The sequence below is a fragment of the Thalia democratica genome, chromosome 2, assembly GCF_965202585.1.
Source record: "Thalia democratica chromosome 2, ktThaDemo2.hap1.1, whole genome shotgun sequence".
NCBI lineage: Eukaryota > Metazoa > Chordata > Thaliacea > Salpida > Salpidae > Thalia > Thalia democratica.
Genome location: NC_139166.1, coordinates 66,496,440 through 66,519,085, shown reverse-complemented (window position 1 = coordinate 66,519,085; position 22,646 = coordinate 66,496,440). Strand labels below are relative to the sequence as shown.

Below are 22,646 nucleotides of genomic sequence, written 5' to 3'. Positions count from 1 at the left end.
TAAAAAAAAGTGTTGGACCCCCCCCCCCCCCCCCCCCCCCGCCTTTAGGCCTTAAATCAAACTAGTTTGAAAAAGTATCCATTTTAGCTGGAATTTGATAAAATAGAAAAAAATGGAGTTTGGTTAAAAATTCTTGAAAAACTTATCACCTTAAAATTTATTTTATACTTAAAACTCAAAACTTCTACTTTAAAAATCTTGGAAGTAAACATGAAAACACAAAAAAAATTTCTAAAATGTTAGTGGCCATCCTGGTAGTCACTCAAGATTTTATTTTGCTAGTGGCGACTCTGATAATGTATTTTTAGTTTCTAAGTTTGAACAAAGTTACTTCTAATTGAAACAAACAACAAAAAGACAAGATAGATAAGTAATAGGTCAAAGCAAGTCTTAATTATAAAGTTTTAAATGTGTAAATAGTATTTGAGTTTCTTTTTTTTTTTTTCGTACTTATGCTTAGTTGTAATATTTAACATAAAGCAATTACTTAAAAAAAACTGTCACTTAACTATGTTTTATGTTGTTAAAATGTTAAATTCTGAAGTTTTTTTGATTGAACTGAAATTGTTAACTTATATGTTTAGATCAAAGATATAATTTTGCACCAGTTTTGTGGCTGTAAGTTAGTTTTTAAAACAGAAATTTTATGTGAGGCTTTATTAAGTTTAGTCTATCTGTTCAAAAACTTTTCCTTTTTGTATTTTGTTTTTAATGGCAAGAAATATGTTTATTTAAATTTTAAGCATAACAGTTTCTAGATTTATAACAAAACTTAAACTATGGCACATTTGTTCCAGATCAAGATTATTGTTGTTTTCTAAACTACAGTTAAAATATTAAACTAACTAACTTTGATTACAATAATATTTGAACACTAATACTATTTTAATTTTATCTCTACTTTTATAGTTTTTTGTTTAAAACTTTATTAGATATTTTCTGAATTTTTTGTAACTAAGACAATTAATTAATTTTATTTTTCTACAGAAGTCTTAAAAAAATTATAACTGATATGTATTAAAATAGTTTCAAGTACCTTCAAAAAGTGAATTTTACTTATATTTAAAAAAAAAGTAATTAGTTCTCAGTTTTTAAAACATAAATTTAAAGTACCAAGTAGAAAATATAGACTATATCAAAGAAGTATATTGTCATATTATATTAGTATATAAATATTTTACAACTTTCTATGCTTTTAATTTTCATCTGTTTTAGTAGGTTTTTATCATTTGCACAAGTATGTAAGTATCTTGAATTTTTTATGTTAATAGACTAAATCATAAATATAAATCAGCTTATTAAAAGAAGTTCTTCAATAAATTTATAAGTTTAACTGACTTAAAATGTAAAATTTTTTTATTTCAAAATTTTATTTAGTAATAAAAAGCATGTCATAGTAATTACAAACTAATTAAATCTTATTAAGCAATCAGTTTCAGGACATTAAATTTTAAAGTTTTTTTAACATAATTTGATATTAATATTTATAACGTTTTACAGGATTAAATTATTCAAAAATGGATAATTCTTTTTTAGCTACAGGTTGTTTTATGCTTTAATTTAAAAAATTTGTGTAAATACACTTACTGTATGGAACATACACATTTGTCTCAATGTTAAAAATAATAAAAACTTTTTATTTATAATGTATTTATATTACTTTTTGTAATAATATAAGTATTTTGTATAGTTTTAACATTTAAAGTAAATGATAAGATTTGATAGATATTTTTTCTTTATGATCATTAAACACTAACCTGCACAACTTATAAAAGATTAATTTTTAAAAATTCTTTTGAACGTTAATAATGTCATTATTTAACACATATGCTTTGAAAGCTAATTACAAGAATAGTAAAAACTTTCTTAAAACTAGCTTTGAAATTGTTTTATATGAACTCTCAGAACTAAAAGAAACTACAAGAAGTTTCTGAGAAACCTTTAAACCTTAGTTTTCATATAACCTTTTAGGGGAAATAACTAGATCCATAAATTCTAATGGGTAATTAACTAGTAGAGAAATAGGGCATTTATTTTTAAATATTTTTCAAGTGGGATTTATTAAAATGAATTTGGGAAACCCTACTTTAAATAATACTAAAACCAAATGGTTTGCAAGTAAATTAAAACATTGATGGTAAAGCGCTTAGTTTTCTTGTTGTTTCCACTGGTATTTTTAAAGCTTTCAAAACTATTTATTTTTACAAATTGTAGCTGTCACAGAAGAACTAATGATGGCAAATGCCCCACTCCGGACATGGATTATCCACCATCTCAAAAAAGGGGATATCCCCGGATTAGAACAAGTCAAGGAACCAGGTTTTCCTGCATGCACATTCAAGTTTCCCTGGGTCAGAATGGGTGATCTTAATTGGAAGGAATATTGGAGTGTTATTTTCGTTAGTGCTTTGTTGCTGTTTGATAAAAAAAAGCATATGTTGAAGACTACAGACTGAATAAAGTGAATGTTGATACATTGTGAAATAACTTAAAAACATTGAGTTACAATAATTTAAATATATTTCTAAGGATACTTGGTATATTTATAATTATGGTAAACCTTTTTTAATATTTTTAGGTATAAGTTTATACTTTTGATACTTTATGTTAGCATTTAACTTTTTTTAAACTTTTGTTCAATAGATTTGGAGACAACTTTAATGCTTTTAAAGAAATTAGTTTTGGGCATAGGGGATATAACACTTTTTTAAATTTAGTCTTATTTTTTACATGAATTAATTGACCCGCTTGTTTATTTTTACCACTTATTTAAACAGATATAAGTAGTAAAGTGGCTTTTGAGATATAAGTAGTCAAAGTTTGAGTGTTCAATAGGTTCTTTATGGGAGGCACAAACTAAAAGAGCAAAAATGTAATATTTCACTAAAAATATATATCCTCCTTCAGTTTTGGAGCAAATGTTTTAAAGATTTATAAAAGTTATATTGAATAAACTTTAAACAACTTGTAAAACAAATTTTCAAGTTTTTGTAAAAATAAAATTTGATAAAAGAAATAATCTTTTTTTTTTCTTAATTTTGGTCATAGTATTTTATTTTCAAAATATGCTTTTTACATGTTTTTTGTTATATTGAACAGCACCTTTTCTAAAAATTTGAATTAAATTGCTTTAAAAATGAAGGAGATATATGTTTAGTGATTTTTTTATATATCAAGATAGGCCTTGGAAACTTTTTATTTCTATATGGTTGTATTTAGTAATTTTTACAAAACTGATTATATCTCAAAAAATAATTGAATTTATTATCTATTATAAGTATTTTATAGTATTTACTCTAAGCTTTATATAACAAGAGCCAATGTTAAACTTTGTAAAAAAAAAGTGTTGAACTTACCAGACTTTAAAGTTGATAAAAGGTTCCATAGAAATACTGTAAAAAAAGAATTAAGAGTGTTCTATAATATTTATTTTTTATTTAGTTTTGTTTTTAAACACAAAAAAACTTTGAAATTAATGTTATATTATAGATGTTATATTATAATGTTATATTATATATGTAGAGCTTTTAAATTAATATTTTTTAAATAGAAATCTATCAAATAAAAGTTTTTTCAAAAGTTTTAAAAAAATTATATTCAGCTAAAAATGCACTTTATAGGCTTATGCTGAACACAGAAATTTTCCTATTCCTCCCAAAGACAAATGGAGAGATAAAAACATCTCGAAAGATATCACTGAGTTAAAAAACAAGTTCAGAAATGCCATGGATAAGTCAAATGACTTCAGAAAAGTTGATCACAATTTTGGTAGCAATTTCAAATGTTATTGTGTGCAAGAAAACAGAAAAGTAAATAAAAGTGCAAATTATAATCATAACGGTTAGTGAAAATTTACTGAGTTTTATACTTCCAAAAAAATTAACTAAATTTTATTATTAGTTACAAAACTTTGAAGCTGGTTAAAGTGGACAAATAAGTTTAGAGCTAAAAATCTTAAGTTAAAACTTTTTAAATTTAAGAGAAAACTGATGATGAAAATTTTATGGTCTATAAAGTTTTGTTTAAAACTTTTTACAAAACTGACTATATCTCAAAACTTGATTTTTTTTTAATGTTTTAAAAAAAGTGACTCATAGTTAATACTTGAAGTTACATAAGTGCCAATGTTTTTTTTTTGTTTTATAAACCTTTCCATTGTGGCTTTATAGTTTTTTATAGTAAATGACAAAGTCACAGCAAAAATAGTTTTTATATTGTTATCAACAGTTAATTATGGACCTCCTTCAAGGAAGAGACCACATGGTGAATACAGTGAAAATTTCAATAACCAGCAACAGTACGTGGCTTACAACAATCCTTCCAGTTAGTTTGTAAAGAGTTTTGTGATAATTTGAGTAAATACTTGCTTTGAAAAGAATTTATTATGTTCAAACAGTTTTTAAAATTTCTGGCATTAGATTTTTTAGGTAAAATTTTAAGATTGTTATTTTAGTTTTTAACAATATACACCAGCCAAAACTTATGATTAAATGATTTTAGTTTATATTGAGTTTTGTGATAATTTCATTAAAAACTTGCTTTAAAAACTTTTAAGATGTTTAAAATCATAATGGAAGAACTTTTTTGCTGGTTTTGATTAAAATTAAAATTTGTTATAGTTATATGTACTGTTTTAAATTGTTAAAACTAGCTTGTATTTATAGCAACCAATCACCAGTTTGAATACCATCAACAACCTGCACAAGATGTTCATGTATTACAAAATGTCAATCCTGCACATTATTCAGCTCAAGTAAGTTATTTTTTAACTGTTTTGTCAAGTTTAAACATAATGCAAACAGTTTTGATTTCAAATTTAGAGTGTAAAAATATTTTAGTTTTAAGTGTCTCAAATCTTCCCCTGGTTGTGTGTTGTTCTTCGTGATTTTTTTGTCTTTATCAAAATCGTTTTAAATAAAAAGGTTTTTTTTATTTAACAAAAAAATCTACAAATTTATTAGTATTCGTTATATTGCCTAAAGTACTTTCAAATTCTTCTTCAGTAGGCAATTAGAACTGAAGAAGAATTTGAAAGTACTTTAGGCAATATAACGAATACTAATAAATTTGTAGATTTTTTTGTTAAATAAAAAAAACTTTTTTATTTAAAACGAAATTTAGAGTATAATATAGATAATACAAATAGTTTTGATTTCAAACTTTGAGTGTAAAATATTAATAATTCATCTTATACAAAATTTAAAAAGTTGTTGAGCCTAATTCATGTGATACTAGTTTTTTATATAAATAAAACTGTGTTGTTAACACATTTTTGTTAGTTTGGTTTTTGTAAATATTGTAGATTCATAAGTAGCATACTAATAATCCAGACTTAAAAAAAGTTTTTGCTTTAAAATGATACTTCATAATTTTTCAGAACACTCCAGCTTACCAGAACCAATCACAAATGATTCCTGTAAACCCAAACAACCAAAATGGTTTGTGTTAAAGTATAATTTATTATATCTGTTTTATTTAAGTGTGTACTTTATTTATTGATCAGTACTATACTACCCATTTTATGCAAATTTTATGTTGAGTTTTTTGTTTTTTGAACAAATGTTACCTTGTTAATATTTAACTTATTGTTGGTAATGAATTGGTGCTTTTAACTATATAATATCCTAATGCACTTTTGAAAAATAAAACCTCATGTATAATAAGTAATACAGAGTTGCCACACATTCAGGACACTCATAATGTTTTTGTTTTTATTCTCAGGATGACTCAATACAAATCAGGCTAACTCAAGATAGATCTGTTGTTTCATAAAACCCCAGGAAAGTTTTAAGATTTTTTTAATCTCACTACTTTTTTAGATTTTGACTGAGATTTAATTTATCTAGTTTTTATATTTTGAAAATTTTGTTTATTTTGAAATGCTTGTTTAATTTTTTTAGCTTAGAGGCTAGCTCTTCACTACTCTAAGAAACAACAAAAAATCAAGTTCAAAATATTTTCGTTTATATATAAAATTAACTACAATGTTTACATAAAATTATCCACAAACTTATTAAAAAGCTTACAATCGATTTAGAATTTAAATGTTGAATCTTCAAAAACAGCACTTTTTATTAATTTATTTAAGCATCAATTGTAAAAGCATATATTTTTAACTTTTAGATTTATTATTTACAGTAAAAGAACTATGAGGTATAAGCAGTTTGCGCTAGAAGTGAAAAAAAATTAAGAATTAAAAAAAATTCAGGATGACTCAGGACAGTTTTTGGTAAATCAGTTTTTTTTTTGACTGAAAGAGTAGCAACCCTTGTAATACTTGGTTCAATTATATTTAATAAAATTCTAGTTCTAAAATAATTCTAAAATAATTAAAATTCTGAAATAATTAAAATAACTAGTTTACACTTGCTTGTATTAAAAGTCATCAAAAACATTTTAAATAATATATAATTTTTTGTTTAAGTTTAAACGAGATAACTAAATAAAACTATTTTATTCTTATTTAAAATTGATACTTCGAATACGGTATGTTTATAAACAATTTTATTAAGTAATGAAAATAGTTTTCTGTGTTGTTATTATTATTTCGCCTTTTTTTTAAAGATAGAAATTGTTTAAAATTTTTGTTATGTTGACTAATGTAGTTTAACTTTATTTTTGAAACATGTCTACTTTTTAAACTGAAAAATGATTTTAATATCCTCATTTGGTATTAGTTTATTTTTTAAACTATATGTTATAGTTATTAAATTATTATTTTAGGTAGTTATAATTTATTTATAGTTATTAAACGCTCTATTAACGTATTTTTGCTTGTATTAAAAAATTATTAGTTAAAAACAAAGTGTTTAGCTGGTTGAATTTTAATTTAAATAATTTTTTTGTATTAATTTTTAAAATTATTTTTACAAATTATAGTTTTTTAAACACAAAGTTTTATAACTAAAAAATCACTTGGTCATTTTATAAAAAACTTAGCTGTAAAGGTCAAAGCTTTTTTCAAACTTGACTACCGTATAGTTTGATAAAGTTGTTTTCTTTAAAATTTTTTACATCTGTTTACTTAATGAGCAATACAAACAACATGCTCGCTTAACTTTGCTGAACTATAAAAAGATAACAATTTAAATTTGTTTGAATATATTCTTTTATATTGACATACTTTTAATTGATCCAAGTCTTTTTTTAATGTTACTGTTTTAATTTTTTTTTAATTTCTTGCTAATGAGTCTAATATTATCATTTATATACTTAAAAAAATTTTAATTGGAAAAAGAACAAAATAATGCTCATATTTTTTAGAGGTTTTTTATAGCTAATTTTTTGCAATAGTATTTCAAACATTTATAGTTGTTTAACAAGTTTTAACTTTCAGATTTTAACAACGAGTCTTCTTCGAGTAATGTAAGTTTAAATTCTTATAAGTTATTAAATGCATAAATAAAATTATAATTTTTAGAAGACTAAGTAAAACTTTTTAAGTTCTTGTAATTTGTTTAAGAATTTTTCGGATGTTGGTTTAACACCTTAACACTTTCTGACTATATGTTTAAAAAGTAGTTTATCATTGTGTTTAGAAATGAATTATTAAGATTGTTTACTTGAAAATTTATCTGTAAATTAAAATACAAATTTATAGTTTATCATATTTTTTTTTAATTTAATTTATTTTTTAACAGTTTTTATGTGTATCTAAAAAAAAAAAGATTGAGTTTAAAGTTACTACTTGTTCATTATGCTAAAGAGTAATCATTAAAAGTTTGCATAATATTTAAGTCTCTTACAGAATTTTCTGAACTTTTTTAATTCAACGTGTTATTAATGTAAAACATATATAATATTTTTTAAGTGTAAAAGTTTTTCTTTAATGCTTTTAATTTCAAATGCTTAAAAAATAAAAATCTATTCCTTAAATAAGTAAGAAAAATTGCTTAAAAATAGTTTTCGTATTAAAACTTTAAATAAAAATGTTTTATACAAACAGCATCAACCAGTTGCTAATGAATTAGCTCAATTTATGGAAGGTGAGAGTTTATTTGTGTTTTTAAATAAAATTTAAAATAAAATTTGTTTGAAACTTATAAAAGCTGGTGACTGAAAAGTTTAGTAACTTGTCTCCAATATTAGCTACAAATGTTTTATTGTGTACTTTTTTCTATATATCACAATAAAAGTTCTCGACTTAATGATAAGGAGAATGATCAATTTAAATTTTAAATATTTTATTGTATTTAAGTTTCGAACTAATAAGGTGCTCACCACAGAAATGTTGTAGCTGATATAATTTTTTATTAATATCTAAATAAGATACTTGTGTACATAGTAATTTAATAAATTTTGAGGGGCCATATATCAAAAAGTAACTTTAAATTCAAAAAATAATAAAAAGTACCTCACGGTCTAGTTAATAAGATTATGATGTTAAAATATTTTTCTTTAATTATTATTAAGATAGATAACTTTTATTAAAAAAAAATATTTATCATAACTGAGAGTCTCATTAATATTAATTGTTAATTAATAAAAACACTTGTTTATTCATAAATCAGTGAATCAATAAATTTGTATGAGATGACTTACAATAACTTAAAGTTGTAGAAGTAGAAATTTCAGTATTTTAAATGTTGTTCACCAAAAGTACTTGGTTTGAAATAAAACAATTTTCATATAAACTTGCAAGTTTCAGGTTTTTTGTATTAATAATAAAACTATTTTTTTATTTTAAGATACTTCCAACATAGACATGAAAGCTACCGAAGGAAACGACTTTAACATCAATGAATTCTTACGTTAGTTCAATTTTTTGTACTTTTTTATTTTTAAAAGCTTTTGTTCTGTATATTAGCGCTTTACTGAGTAGTAAACATCATTTTGAAGTATTTGAAAATTTAATCATAACAAATAAAAAAAAAAATTTTGAGTTTTGCATTTATGCACAAAAAATAATTGGTGTTGAGATAATTTTTAATAACTTTAAAAGTATACAAAAAAGCTCATTTTATGCACTGAGCTATTTAATCAACGTCTGTAACTAAAATGTTATATTTTTAAAGAAATTTTTAAATATATATATCTTCTAATTATCAATATATGTAAGCTTAAAATAGACAAACATATCTTACATAGTTTAAAGATACTAAAACTCAGCGCATATGGTAATGCTATAAATTATTAAAAAATAAAATTTATTCCGGTTTACGTTAATTACTTATGCCATGCACATAATACTTTAAAAGTAATAAATAAACTAACAAACTTTATTTAATTTTGTTATTTTAAAATTTATTTTATTCGTGTGCAAACTAAAAAAGTAGTTTGTATGATGTGCAAGTAACTTTAGTATGAAAGTACTAAGAAACTATTTTTGATTTCCATACAGAACAACACCAGTGGCTTTGTTTCTGATAATAATACAGTTAAAACTTATGTTTTTAAAGCAATTTATAGTATATATATCTCGCACTTATCAATATATTTAAGCTTATTAGTAACAAACATATCTTACATAGTTTAAAAAATTCTAAAACTCAGTTCATATAGTTATGCTGAAAATTATTGAAAATTAAATTGTTGCTATTTGACGTTAAATACTTGTGGCATGCACATTAAACTAAAAACAAACAAGCTGTTCGTGTGCAAACCAAAAAATTAGTTTGCCTATAACTTTAACTTGAAAACACTGAGAAACAATTTCGGATTCCAACACAGAAACAACATTTATAATGTATATGGTAATTTTAAACTGCACACTTTTTTTCTTTTTTTGCACACACTAACATTTGTTTTCAATTTAAATACAGAAACGACGCCGGTGCCCACACCCATGACAATGAATGACCCCAACTCAAATCCCGTATCCCCAATGAGCTTCAGGCTGAACCCTTTATCACCTATACACCAACAACCTAACAGCCCTGGCCAACCCCAAACCCCCAACCAAGTTCCCCCCACTTCCGACACCTACGCCAGTTCAAACACAAGTTGGTTTGAAAAAGTTCTTAAACATTTCAGGGTTGCCAAAAAGCCTAGAATCCTCGGAAAATTTTGAACTGGAATTTTGAACAAAAATAACTAAAAAACCTTGAATTTAAAGCAACTTTTACATATTAAGTAGTGAAATTTCGATATGACACAAAAATCTGTTGTATCGAAAAACTTCTTTTATCATAAAACACATTCAAAGAAGCTTTAGACAAGTCTTTTCAATGTCGTTATACTATTTAACACAAATTTTTTACCTAAAAATTAATTTATAGCTAAAAATATACCCAGAAACGTGTAGTTTTAAAAACCTGAAAAAAAATTGAAAACCTGAAAAATATTTTCCAAAAACTTTTTAAAACCCTGGCATTAGTTTTTTAAATAATTTTTTTAATACTATGCTTTTAATTTTAACAGGTCAAAGAACTTCACCTAAAAATATCAAGTCTTTGGATACAATTCTAAATGAGCTGAACATAAAAAGTAAGATGTTGTTGATGTTTTTTTTTATTTACCAAATAAATCGCTCATGATTTCTATTCCCCAGCTAGTTAAGCTGTAATTAATTTTGTAAGTTAATACTTATTAGTACGAGCCAAAGTTATCGTGTATATATAAAACTATAGGCTTTTCAGTTTATTAAATTGCAAAAGTAATTAAACGTTTTGTAACTAAGTATAAAACTAATATTAAAAACCTTTCATTTTTTATACAAGGTTTTATCACACTATAAATTACTCAGTAAAGCACACTGATTTGTTTTTATATATAAATTGTCAAGTAAACTTTCCTTAATTACCAATTCACATTGTAGAACAAGATTTATCTTGCTTTCAAGTGAATGTCATGTACGACACAATGGCGGAAAATCACATATTTCAACTAGACAAAGGATTGCAAATAAATTTGAATAAAAACTACAATGAAGTAATTAAAAAAGGTGATACTGTAATGAAGGAACTTATTGAAGATGTCGGTAAGAATTCGAAGACGTTCAAGTATGCAGGTAATTAAGAAAAATGGTGCTGTATTAAAATAGTTAAAATTGATAATATGTATTTCAAATAGTGCATCTTAAACCAATTCCCTTATCAAAATTTCCTTTTTCTAAGAAGATTTGAAAATTGCTGCTTCTTTTTTGTTCAGAGGCAGCATAAAAGGAAGACTGTTATCGACAAATACAATTTAATAGTTTTTCATGTTTATAAGTATTTCTATTGAACTTTCTTAATTATTCGGTCGGTCGGTTAAACACATGTTTATAAGACTCTATGTTGCTTAAACGCTTTTTACAACATTTAGCTCTTTAGTTTTTGAAGTGTTAGTCTGTGCTTTGATCAAATCAGATTGTTTTACATTCGCATAAAACCCAAACGATAAAGAAATATTTTTATTATGATGTGAAGATACATACGCTTACAAAACAAGTAAACTTTGTAGGTTTTTATATATAAAATTGGCTAATAATTGTTATTGTATAAGTTTACCTACGTATTGGTCCGGTCATATTCAGGTCACTTTTATAGCATTAAAAAATCAGGTTTAAAATAGAGTCAAATCAAATTGTTACAACATTAAATTAAGATATTTCATCTAACAACGGTTTTGATTTTTATAAAAAACAGGCAGCTACGACCAAGTCACGAAGATCATCTCCACCTCAAAAGGCGGCATCATACTAAAATACGAGCATGGGTCGTTAAAAGTGTTCAGATTGTGCCAGTGTCGGGTATTTGTTGCAAAGTACGGCTCTCAGGACTACCAAAAAGTACTAAGGTCCTCGAGCGATAGTGGACCGGTTCCTTTGGAGGTTTTCAACTTTTACAAGTTCGTCAACGGGTTCCAGAACAACCAAGTCAGCAGCCATGTAACTACTTTCAGGTTTATTTTTTAAACTGGCAGATTACGAATAAAATCAGGATACTTAAAGCACTTTTGGAGTGTTTTTTTTTCAAGTCTAACTTTGGTAGTTTTACTTGAAACTCAAGTAAGTTTTTACACTTATATTTATGTGTAAAATAATTTTGAAAATGTAGTAGTACTTTTTTTCTTAGTCTAGTTCAGGGTTTCCCAAAGTGGACCATTACAAAAATTTTATACATAAGCAGTCTGATAGTTTTTATAATCTAACTTTGGTTATAAAAAAGCCTTATATTTCTTTACATTACAATACTATTATTTTACCAACTATAGTTATTAATATGTGTTCAAAACAAGTCTTAAATAAAAGCAAATAGTGACATGTGTTTTATACCTCTTAAACTTGTGCTGACCAATGTAAATTTATTGTTTAATACTTAACATTCTTTATGATAAAAAGTTAAATTTAAATATACTGATACATATTTTATAGTATTGAAATTTATACTGTTCATAAAACATTACTGATAAATTTAGTAAAGTAAAATACTTTTTACGTGAAATAATTTTAGATTTGGGTCACCAAATAGCGACTATGTGGTAGTTAGAGTGATACCTATAGACGGGCCCCAGATAGAAAGAAACCTCGCCGCCAACCCAGATGATAACTTGGAATCCATAAGTTCCATCACTAGGAGCGTTGACAAAATGAGCATGAATAGTTAAATTTTAGGTGAGCAATTTTTCAACTAACTAAACAAAGTTAGCTCTTATTTGCAACCTTTGAAAGGTTAGTTAGTTATCTTTTAATGTTAGTAAATTATAAAAATCTCCAAATAGTAAAAGTTATCTCCAAATCGTCTTAAATTCCGCACGATGTGTTTTTTATATAATTCCAACATGTAAAACAACTTTGAGTTAAAAACTCAAAGGTATCATTCTAATACAGTTTACATTGGGGTAGATTTCAGAAAATCAAAAACCACCTCCGTGATTTTATTTAAAATCCTGCAGAAGCTGTTTTTGTGATATTTACCAAATAAATAAAAGGTTCTAGCTAAAAATTTTAAATTATTTTTTATAAGAACTCTTATATGGTCCGCTAGAAGCAAATAAGTGCCCTCAGGATTTGTGAAAGTATGTACATAAAACACGTAAGAGTTAAATCAGATTTGATGTGAGGCATTTTAAATTGAAATGTTATTGATTGAAGTGTAAAATTTATGTTCGAAATACAAACAACTGAGAAGTTTTATATCTCTATGACTAAGACTACTAAATATTCGGTGTTTTAGTCTATTTACAAACCATATAAGTCTATACATAAATAGTATTAATATACCTTTTAATCTCTTTTCCACATAATTTTTATTTAACAGGCATTAACTTTTGTGCAAAGTTTTTTATTTTTTTCGGAAATAGTTTGTCAAAATTAAAGCTATTCATGAGGTCCACGTACAATAAATTAAAATTAAATGATAAGGATTGTTTTTAAGAAGTATAAGTTTATATTCCTCAAAATTATAATTTCTTAGAATAAAATAAACTTTTTATAAAAATATTTTAAAAGGTCCGGAAAAAGTTAAGTAACTTTACAATTAGTAGTAGCCCTATTGAATCATCAGATTTCAAACTACTTTTTGATAGAGTAGTTTATAACATATATATATAGTTTGGACTTTAAAATACTTTAAGACCATAGGCATTGGGGGCCATGACAGGTGTTCAGGGGGCCACGAGCAGCAAAGAGGCCACTGGGACCATGAGTTCATAGTTTGAAACTTACACTAGATATTGTGGAGTTGATGACAAAAGAGCAAAAAAAAAAATCTTAGGTGTTTCAAATGGTAATTCTGAAACTTACACTAGATGTTCTGGAGAAAAAAAATTCTTAAGTCTTTTTAATATTAGTTTGAGTAGTTATATTGAAGGTGGCCATAGCTTTTTTAATTTCTTCAAAGGGGGCCATTTGAAAAAAGTTTTGGGAAACCTTGGTTTAAATTGTTTAGTTTTAGATTTTTCATTAAAATTATATCTACATTATTAGTGTATCAGTCTTATATTCTTTACACGAAATATCAAAAGTATTTTATATAAACAAACTTTTCAAATTTAAAACTATACCTCATTTCTTAAAGTTGAAAACTCTAAAAAATTATCTTGTGAACATTAATGGTTTAATTTTTCCACAAAAGTCTAAATTTAAAACTTATTTTTTACTTTTAATCTTTTATTAACTACCAACCCAACAAAAATTGATGAACGTTTCTGTTAATTTAATAATTTTTTATATGTTATTCAATAAACGAATATTATTCAGAAAAGTCAATGAGCTTGATAGGTTCTGAATGCAAGGAGAAATAGACGACAAAAAATATCAAAGTATATTTTCAAAAAGAAGTAAAATATAGTGCAACAAGTTTTGTGTAAAAATTAGTTTTTGTTGTTTATTAAAGTTTAGAAGTGTTATATTTCGTCTAAAAAAATATTTTTCCAAAAATATTATAATCAAGTTTTGAGTGTTTTTAAATTTTGTTTGATTTATGAAATTCTGTTTTAAATGTTTCACTAAAACATTTGTGTACAAAAAATGATAATGCAATTATTTTTAGTTATTTTGAAATTATGATTTTAGTTTTGTTTGAAGCTCTAAAATTTTTAATTCATATATTTATTAATCATTTTTACCATCTGTTTATATAATTATGCACATCAAAATCTTGGATACAACAGTTTGAATATTCTATTACTTTTAACATTTCATTAATGATAAACCTTTTTTTTTATCAACATCAAAATTTGCTAATCATTCCGACATAAGTTCATAATTGTTCTTCAAATTAGTGCCTTTCGTCAATATTAGTTTCTTTTTAGTTTTTTATTTAATGCAGTTCTATTTGGTGTTTTGCAGTGTTTGTTCTTGTATAATACTATACTTACTTTCTGATTACAAACTTATATTTTAAACAAATGTTTGAATAGTTGTAAAATAATTTATTAGCGTTTTTGTAGAATTTTAAATAATAAGTTTTGTCTTATGAAAAAACAAAATATTTAGTTTTAAAAAAATACATTTAAACAAATGTGTGTAAATACCATTTTATAGGTACAGTTTAACAAAAAAAACTATTTTCTTTCAATTACTGGTTATAAATTAGTACACATTAAGTGTTTTAAAGAACATGAATAAGTTAAACGACTAGAAATAAAAATTTCTTATTAAATATTTTGTCCACAGTAGTTATTCATGTTCGCATTTTTAAAATAGTTTTGCTAGCACTAAATTAAACATAAGCTAATTGTTAGACCTGTGTTATAAACTTTTCAACTTCTTATTTTTGTTTATAGTCCTTTTTACTACCGCTAACTTTTTTAAACATTAATTTATGAATAAATAATCTTACTTCAACTTATTTAGTTTAGAAAACTGGTTTGATTAAACTTTCATGAGACCAACTATTGTAATGAATTAAAACATTCTGTATTCCAATACTTATGAAAATGAAGTTGTTACACTAGACTAGAATAAACTAAATTAAATGTTTTAGTATAATCATGTTTGCATTTTAATAAACTTGACCACTAAAACATTTTTTAAAGGTAGAAAAAGTGCATTTGAAATTTTTAATGAAAATTTAATTTTAAGAAAATGTATATGTTACACAAATCAGATTTGTTAGATATATTTTTATAAACAATTAAAGTAAAAAGCTTTAATGTCGTACTTATATTGTAATTAATACCTTTAAAAGACTTCATAATTTCTGAAGATAAAAAGTAAGATTATAACCTTCTTTTAATAACTGTTCACACTAGCTTGTTTTGAAAAAAGTTATTTAAAAATTTACTTAAAATATTATTCTAAAGTATTCTCTGCAAAGCAAGCTTTTTTTGATCAATTCTTAAATTTTAAAAACATATGTACTGCACATTCTGAGAAAGAACTTTATGAAAACATTTCAAAAATGAGTTGCTATGATCAGGGTTGCCACAAAACCTGGAATTTGACAATTTAGCTTTAAAACCTGGAACTTGAGAAATTTTGAAAAAAAAAACAACCTGGAACTAGTGAAATTTCAACCTGACACAACTAATTTATCATATAGACCAAAATATTTTGTCATCATCAAAACTTTTTAATAAAAAAGCAAGTATCTTTTCAATATTTTCACTTTAAACTTAATTTTCAACTAAAAATAGGCCACATACATGTAACTGGAAGAAAAAATCAGTAGCAAACCTGTATTATATACTTATGTCGAAATATTTAGTATTTATCCACTGTAAAAAAAAAGTTATTTAAAATACATTGTTATATACTCTTCTGAAATATTTTAAGTATTATCTTAAAACAAAAGAATTATATTAACATTAGTGAACCAGCTGTTGGTTTGAATACCGGCTATCAGAAGGAAAATTTTGAAAAAGATGTAGCAATTATGGTTAAAATGTTAAATTATGGATTATTTATGTCTAAGAACTTCATGTACTTTTTAAGTTTTACTAAAAACTGTTATCAAATATTTACTTACTTATTTTCAAACGATTATATGTCGTTGTTACACATCTAAAGATTTATATTACCCTTTTAAACTCAACAATGACTACAAAAGTAAAGCACCTTAATTTTGAAATTTATAAATGTCCTTTTTGTTAAAATGAAACACTATATAAAAATTTTTATTGCTTTGTGTTTTTGAGTAACATTGTAATTGAACTAACTATGTTAAAAATAAAATTAGCTTAGTCCCTAAACATTGGTAATTGAGTTTTTAAATGGTTTTAGTATATTTATCTAAATGTTTTTTTATAAAGCTAAAAACTTATACAATACTTGAAAAGTATACTTAAGGTCTTTAGATAGTTAAAGAACTATACATGAAAAGAAATAGTTACAATACTACGGTTTGTATACATAATTAGATTACTTAAAAATTTAAAGAAAACATCGGCAAAAGTCTACAGAGCCTAAGCCTGGACTTTAGTAAGCTGTGAGACAAGCTCAAGTTTACAAAAGGTTTGATCAAACCAAATAGATCATCAGACCACAAGCCTTCGGTAGACTGAGGTAGGCTTGGTTCTACCGAAGGCATGTGGTCTGATGATCGAATAGGTATGATTAAACCTGTATGTTAAAAAATTAAAATATTGTTTTACAGCTGGATTACAAGAACTTATTTTCATTAGCGCAATTTTGGCTGAAATTTTATAAGTAATCGCCCCCATTTACTAAGTATTGCCTCTCTACTAGTTATTTTTCCATATACTTTTTCGCCACCCTGCTAATAAACGCCTCCGATAGCTAAAATCATTCCTAAAGGGGCAATTTTGTCCATTTCGGGAAACCTTAGTTTCTAGCAATTAAAATTACATTTCAACAATATTGATTTAAAGTATTTTATAAATTATCCCTAAAAGAATTATAAATTCATTGATTATTTAAATTGTATTAGACCTTACATTTTTTTTTTTAAGTTAAAGAGAATTTTTTTAATCAGGTAACTTTAAAGTTTGCACTAGATTGAAATAATTTAAATGTTGTAAGTAGCGTAAAACAGTATTAAAGTTTAGAAGTTTAAAATAAAATATCCTTGACTTTTTTTGCAAATAAAAACATATAAACTGGTTCTTATCAGTATCATAAGTTTTTATTTTACAACTGTAATTGCTTAATTTTGTACAGTATTTTCCTAAACACCTACAGTTATAATACGATACCTACTTACCTTACTTTCCAAGTTGACTTTAAGTATAATATCTTTAGGTTAATTTGTACGTTTTTATAATATTTTGTGAACCTGAAATTAACTAGTCAAAAACAATGTTTCTTAGTTTTGTTATGTATATATTGTTTATTTAACGACAAAAAAGCGCTAAAAATATTTGGTCCTAGAACCTGGTGCACGAAGAATATTTCGGTCATCGATTTATAGGTTTTTAATTAGAAATAACGAACATAATTACGTTTTTATTTGTTATTATTTAGTTTCTAATTTCGGAAAATATGATTTGAGGTATGTGTTGAATATAAAAGTTTCATTTTTGATAAAATAGTGTATAGAATTTTTTATAGAGAATAATTAAATAGATTTCTAAGTACAATTTAATTACGGCACATAATTTAAGCAATACATTAAGCAACTATATAATATTTTTTCTATAACTCTATTACAACGTTTTCTTGTATAAAATATACTAAGTGCAGTAGTTAGTTGGATATTTTAAAAGTTAACATATAATAAAATTAAATAAATTCTAAATATAACATACACACAAATTTTTAACATTTGAATATTAAAATCATTTTTTACTAATTTATTAAGTTACGCTTTCTACTTACACTACTTATTAGCAAACAGTAAAAAAGGTATTATAATTAAATAAAAATTAGCATCAAATCTTTATAAGTATAAAGCATTTATGCATAGTATTCAAATGCAGTCTTTAATATAACATAAACAATAAAAGTATAGTTTTGAAATTAAACTACCATATAACTTATACAGACAACAAAATAATAACAACTTAAAACTATAACAACGACAACAAAATATATATATTATATAAAATTATAACACTGAAACTAAATCACAGAACCAAAATGAAAAAAACGACGTTCACAAACATTTATTATGCAGAGAAAATGCACAAAAAAAAACAGCTGTCGCGGCGCATAGCTATCCGCTGACGAAACCTTTCTGAGAGTGCCTGAAATGGACCAAGACGCCTCGGACACCAACAAGCCTTCGTCTTTTCCGACGGAACCGAAGGTCAAGGACTCTCTAATGCTGTTCAAGTGGATCGACGGTGGTCCTGCGGTGGCTCTCCGACGGAACCGAGTTCAAAAACTTCCGAGTTCATACACCGTTGGGGCGACGGTGGTCCTTCGTATCACAGTTCTCACAAATGCGTTCACCTGCAGCGCGGCTTGTGTTGCAAAGCGTCAGCGGCCTTGTGCGAGGTGCTGAAAAAGTTTTCTGATCAGAATCCGATCGTTCCCGCGCAAACTTGCCAGTTCCTGCGCTTCTTTTGGCGCTCGGCGTCTTCAAGGCTTTTCCGTTTGTCGGTTCTGTTTTTGAGCTTTCGCGACTTCGTGCATGCGGAACCTCGTTTTTTCCGATTAAAAATTTTTGATGCTGCAACTTTTATCGTGTTTGTGAAAATCCCATATAAAATCCCTTGTTTTGTTTCCTTCTGCGTTCTTTTGAAAAAGTTTTATGCGAAATTGTTTGCTGTAAAATTATGAATAAAAGCCACTTGGATACTTTTGAAAATAAACTAAATGTACTTAACAAGTTGTTCGTTTTACACAAAAGGTTTTTGCATTAAAATTGTCTATAAAAATATTTTATAATTTACATTAAGTAGAAAATTATAAGTGTTATAAATTCAATTTAATGTTAATAAACTTATTCGCTTTACTTTTAAAACAGAGTTTCACAAACAATCTGAAAAATAAGTATAATTTTGAATAAAGTGTCAGAAATTTTATATATTTCTGTCTTACATTAACATCATCTTTTCAATTTTTTTAAAAGCTTGTATTAAACAAGCAATTGAAAGGTTATTTTCTACATACTAAACAAAAAGATTAAAGCTTTGAGTTCCTTTCAACGAGAGTTTGAAGTTAAACAATAATTTTATGTCTTTGTTGTTTATAAATAATACTATTTATTTTTTAATTTATCTACAAACCTCTTAGTTGCAAGTTTCTAACTTTTAGTTTTAAGACTTTTTTGTTTAAATCTATACATTATGAATTATGTTTGTTACTATTTTTTGGTTATTTTATTATTAATTATTCAATGAATCATTACTTTAATTTAGCTGTAACAGCAAGAAAGAGTTTTTTAAATGTTTATTAAACAATTTAAAATACTGTGTACTATCTTAAAAAGTTAACCGACAGTTTGTTTTATACTACTTCCAGACAATTTGTCATAACTTCAGAACATAACAAAAGAAAATAGTTTAAGAGTAAATATTTGAAGGGTAGTTAGAATTTTATATTATTTTTTAGTCATAGTGAGTTTATTAATATACCAGCAAAAGCTAATTTAGTAACTGTTAAAAGCAAAAAATCTTACATAAGTTTAAAAAAATCTTTAAAAAGTTATCTAAAACTTGTTTTAAAAAGAGAAAGTTTGAACTTAAAGTTTTACCGGTACTTCGTTGTTTGCTATTCAAGTAGAAGCCACAATGAAAGTTTCGGTGTTTAGTTTAGGGCAGGGTTTCCCAAACTATTTTTAAAAGGTCCCCTATAAAAAATAAAATGGCCCCCTCCAACAAGATTACTCAAAAAACTACCATAAAAAACCTAAAATCTTTTTTATTGCTCATCATCATCAAGTCTATCCAGTGTAAGTTTCAAGTAAAGGTTCTAGTGTAGTTCTAGTACACTACTCTACATCTAAATAGTTCCCAGATACAAACTGATCTCAGGCAGGTTAACAAACATAATTAAAGCAACTTGTTAAATCTAGCATATAAAAATGATGATTTTAGTGGGAAAATTTTATTTTTGTTCTTTTGTTTTTAGTTCGCCCATGCAAAACCGGTTGATACTTCTGTCGAACTGTGGAGTTTTTCAATAAGCGTCCACCACTTTAAAGTGTATATGTTATAAAACATGTAAATACAGCTTCATAAACTGTAAGAAATTTAAATGTTAGTTCAACTTTTAGAGTTGTTATTTAGTTTGTTAAATATAAAATCGAACAAGATTTAAATAACTAAATCAGTTTTTGCTTGGCCCGCGTGTACGGCTATTAAATAGTTTTTTAAAAACTCAAAAAAAAAAATTAAGTTATTGTCAAAAGCTGCATGAAACATAAGTATTATTTTAATAAAATTTTGATAACATAAATAGTATCTATAAAAATATATACATATATTTGTATATAATTTACTTAGAGAAGTCGATAAAAAAAATACAGAACATATGTTTCATAAAGCTGTATGCCTTAATTTCAGCTAGTACGGTTTGAAATAAATAGCACCTTATTAAACAATGATACAAAAGTTATAAAAAAAACAAAAAAAAAAAACTACAACGTAACTAAAAAATTGTACAATACAAGTATTAAGTGCAATAATTAACCCTTTCGAAAAAACAACTAAAATTCACAACAAACTAAAATTAAGTGACTATGAAATTTTTTAAAATTTATTGTATTTTAAAAGGAGCTTTTTTATATGTCGACAAGACGAAGTAAGTTCACTCCTCTTATCTATCAACCTTCTTTTTTCAATACATACACAACGGCCGTTGATTCTTTTGAGCACAGCCTACAAACAGATTTATTACCATCTGCTATTGACTTTATATATTGGCAAACTATATTTTAAATTTAAAATAATAACAACACAGACTATAGAATTAAATTAAAATTAAATCTAAATCTAATACTAATTACGGCTGCAGACTTTGCAACTTGGAAAAAATCTAATTTAATAAATCAGACAAGACCATAACACTAAAGAAGAAAAGCGAAAAACAAAATGTATGCATTCATTACCAAAAATATTTTTTAGCAAAATTAAACCTAATTAAATATTAATTAAAGTAAAATTAAGCCTCGCACCCGAGCAGTTTAAATAATTTTTCAACTTTATTCAAATGCACCATTTCTTAAACCAGTAACAAAACTAAAGTTAGCGTATTTTTCAAACTTAGCTTACTGTACAAAAACCTTCATTATTATATTACCACGTCATAATATTCACAAAATTTCTAAATCTTAAATTTCTGTAAAACATGTTTAAAAAATTTAGCTTTACTGAGGAATATATGAGATAAGATAGAAAAATCTTAAAACCGAAACAGCTTTATAAAACTGTTGTTTATTATACAGTTAAAAAAAAGTACATATAAAACTAAGAAAACTAAAATCTAAAAAATACATTACATACGTTTCATAAAACTAATAAAATTTTTCTTAATTATCAGCTGTAAGTTTGAAATGAATTAACTGTTGCTATACAATGATACAAATGTTATACAAAGACTAAACAGTATGACATATTGTTAAATACAGTACAGTACAAATAAAGATAAATTTTATTGTTATTATGTTCTAACCTTTTAAAATCAAATTTTATTAACTGTTTTAAAGCTCTTCAAGTGGGCTCTGTGGAAAGTTGTTAAGTTAATATCATTTTTCATATATGGATATTAAAGAAACATGAAGTTTTTACTGATGTATATGTTTCTTTGTTCTGCTTGACAGAACAGTTTTTCAGTCAGTTTATTACAATAAAATGTTAAAACATAAGTTAAGATGCACATGGAACCAAGAAAAAATAATATATTCCGAATATTTTTGATTCCAAAAAAGGTTCTGCGCTAGTTCTGGTTCAAAATGAAAAAAAGGTTTTCACATCCTAAAAAGTTTTTTTTAATTATATTTTCAACAAAAATATTCGTTTCTTTAAATTTAATGTAGCGGAGAAACTGTTAAAACTAAGTCTAATATATGAAATTCAACAAATTATAAAAAAGTTGCAAAAAAGAAGCATAATATTTTTTAAGAAAGGTAATTGGTAAAAAGTAAATGTATTTGTGATTGTTAGCAAAAACACAGTTGCTATATTTCTACCAGCATGCAGCCAAAAGTTGTTCAAGCATAACAATTTATCTTAAAATTTCATTCAGTGTTTAGAAATATTTTGTTGTTGAAACTCTCTTTTTTGGTTTAAATTGTAACTTAAGTTGATCTTTTTTATTCTTTGACTACATTGTTGAAACTGTAAGTAAATATTGCTCCTGCAAAGCAATTACTAAAATGGACAATTTACAAAATGGTTGTAAATATGGCTGTTTTGAGACTATTCTAGAGAAACAG

At 25.3% G+C, this 22,646-nt stretch overlaps 1 protein-coding gene across 1 annotated transcript; it reads left to right on the top strand.

The window, feature by feature from the left end:
• The first annotated feature begins 1,507 nt into the window (after window positions 1-1,507).
• On the top strand, window positions 1,508-14,588 carry LOC145829529 (uncharacterized). The gene is made up of 15 exons (XM_082937361.1): window positions 1,508-1,542; window positions 2,215-2,399; window positions 3,621-3,840; window positions 4,228-4,323; window positions 4,665-4,753; window positions 5,378-5,438; window positions 7,337-7,365; window positions 7,946-7,985; window positions 8,688-8,750; window positions 9,762-9,941; window positions 10,360-10,425; window positions 10,757-10,948; window positions 11,568-11,823; window positions 12,375-12,535; window positions 14,123-14,588. The coding sequence occupies exons 1-14, from the start codon at window positions 1,518-1,520 to the stop codon at window positions 12,526-12,528; spliced, it is 1,656 nt and encodes a 551-aa protein (XP_082793487.1). The 5' UTR covers window positions 1,508-1,517; the 3' UTR covers window positions 12,529-12,535; window positions 14,123-14,588.
• Window positions 14,589-22,646: the final 8,058 nt, after the last annotated feature.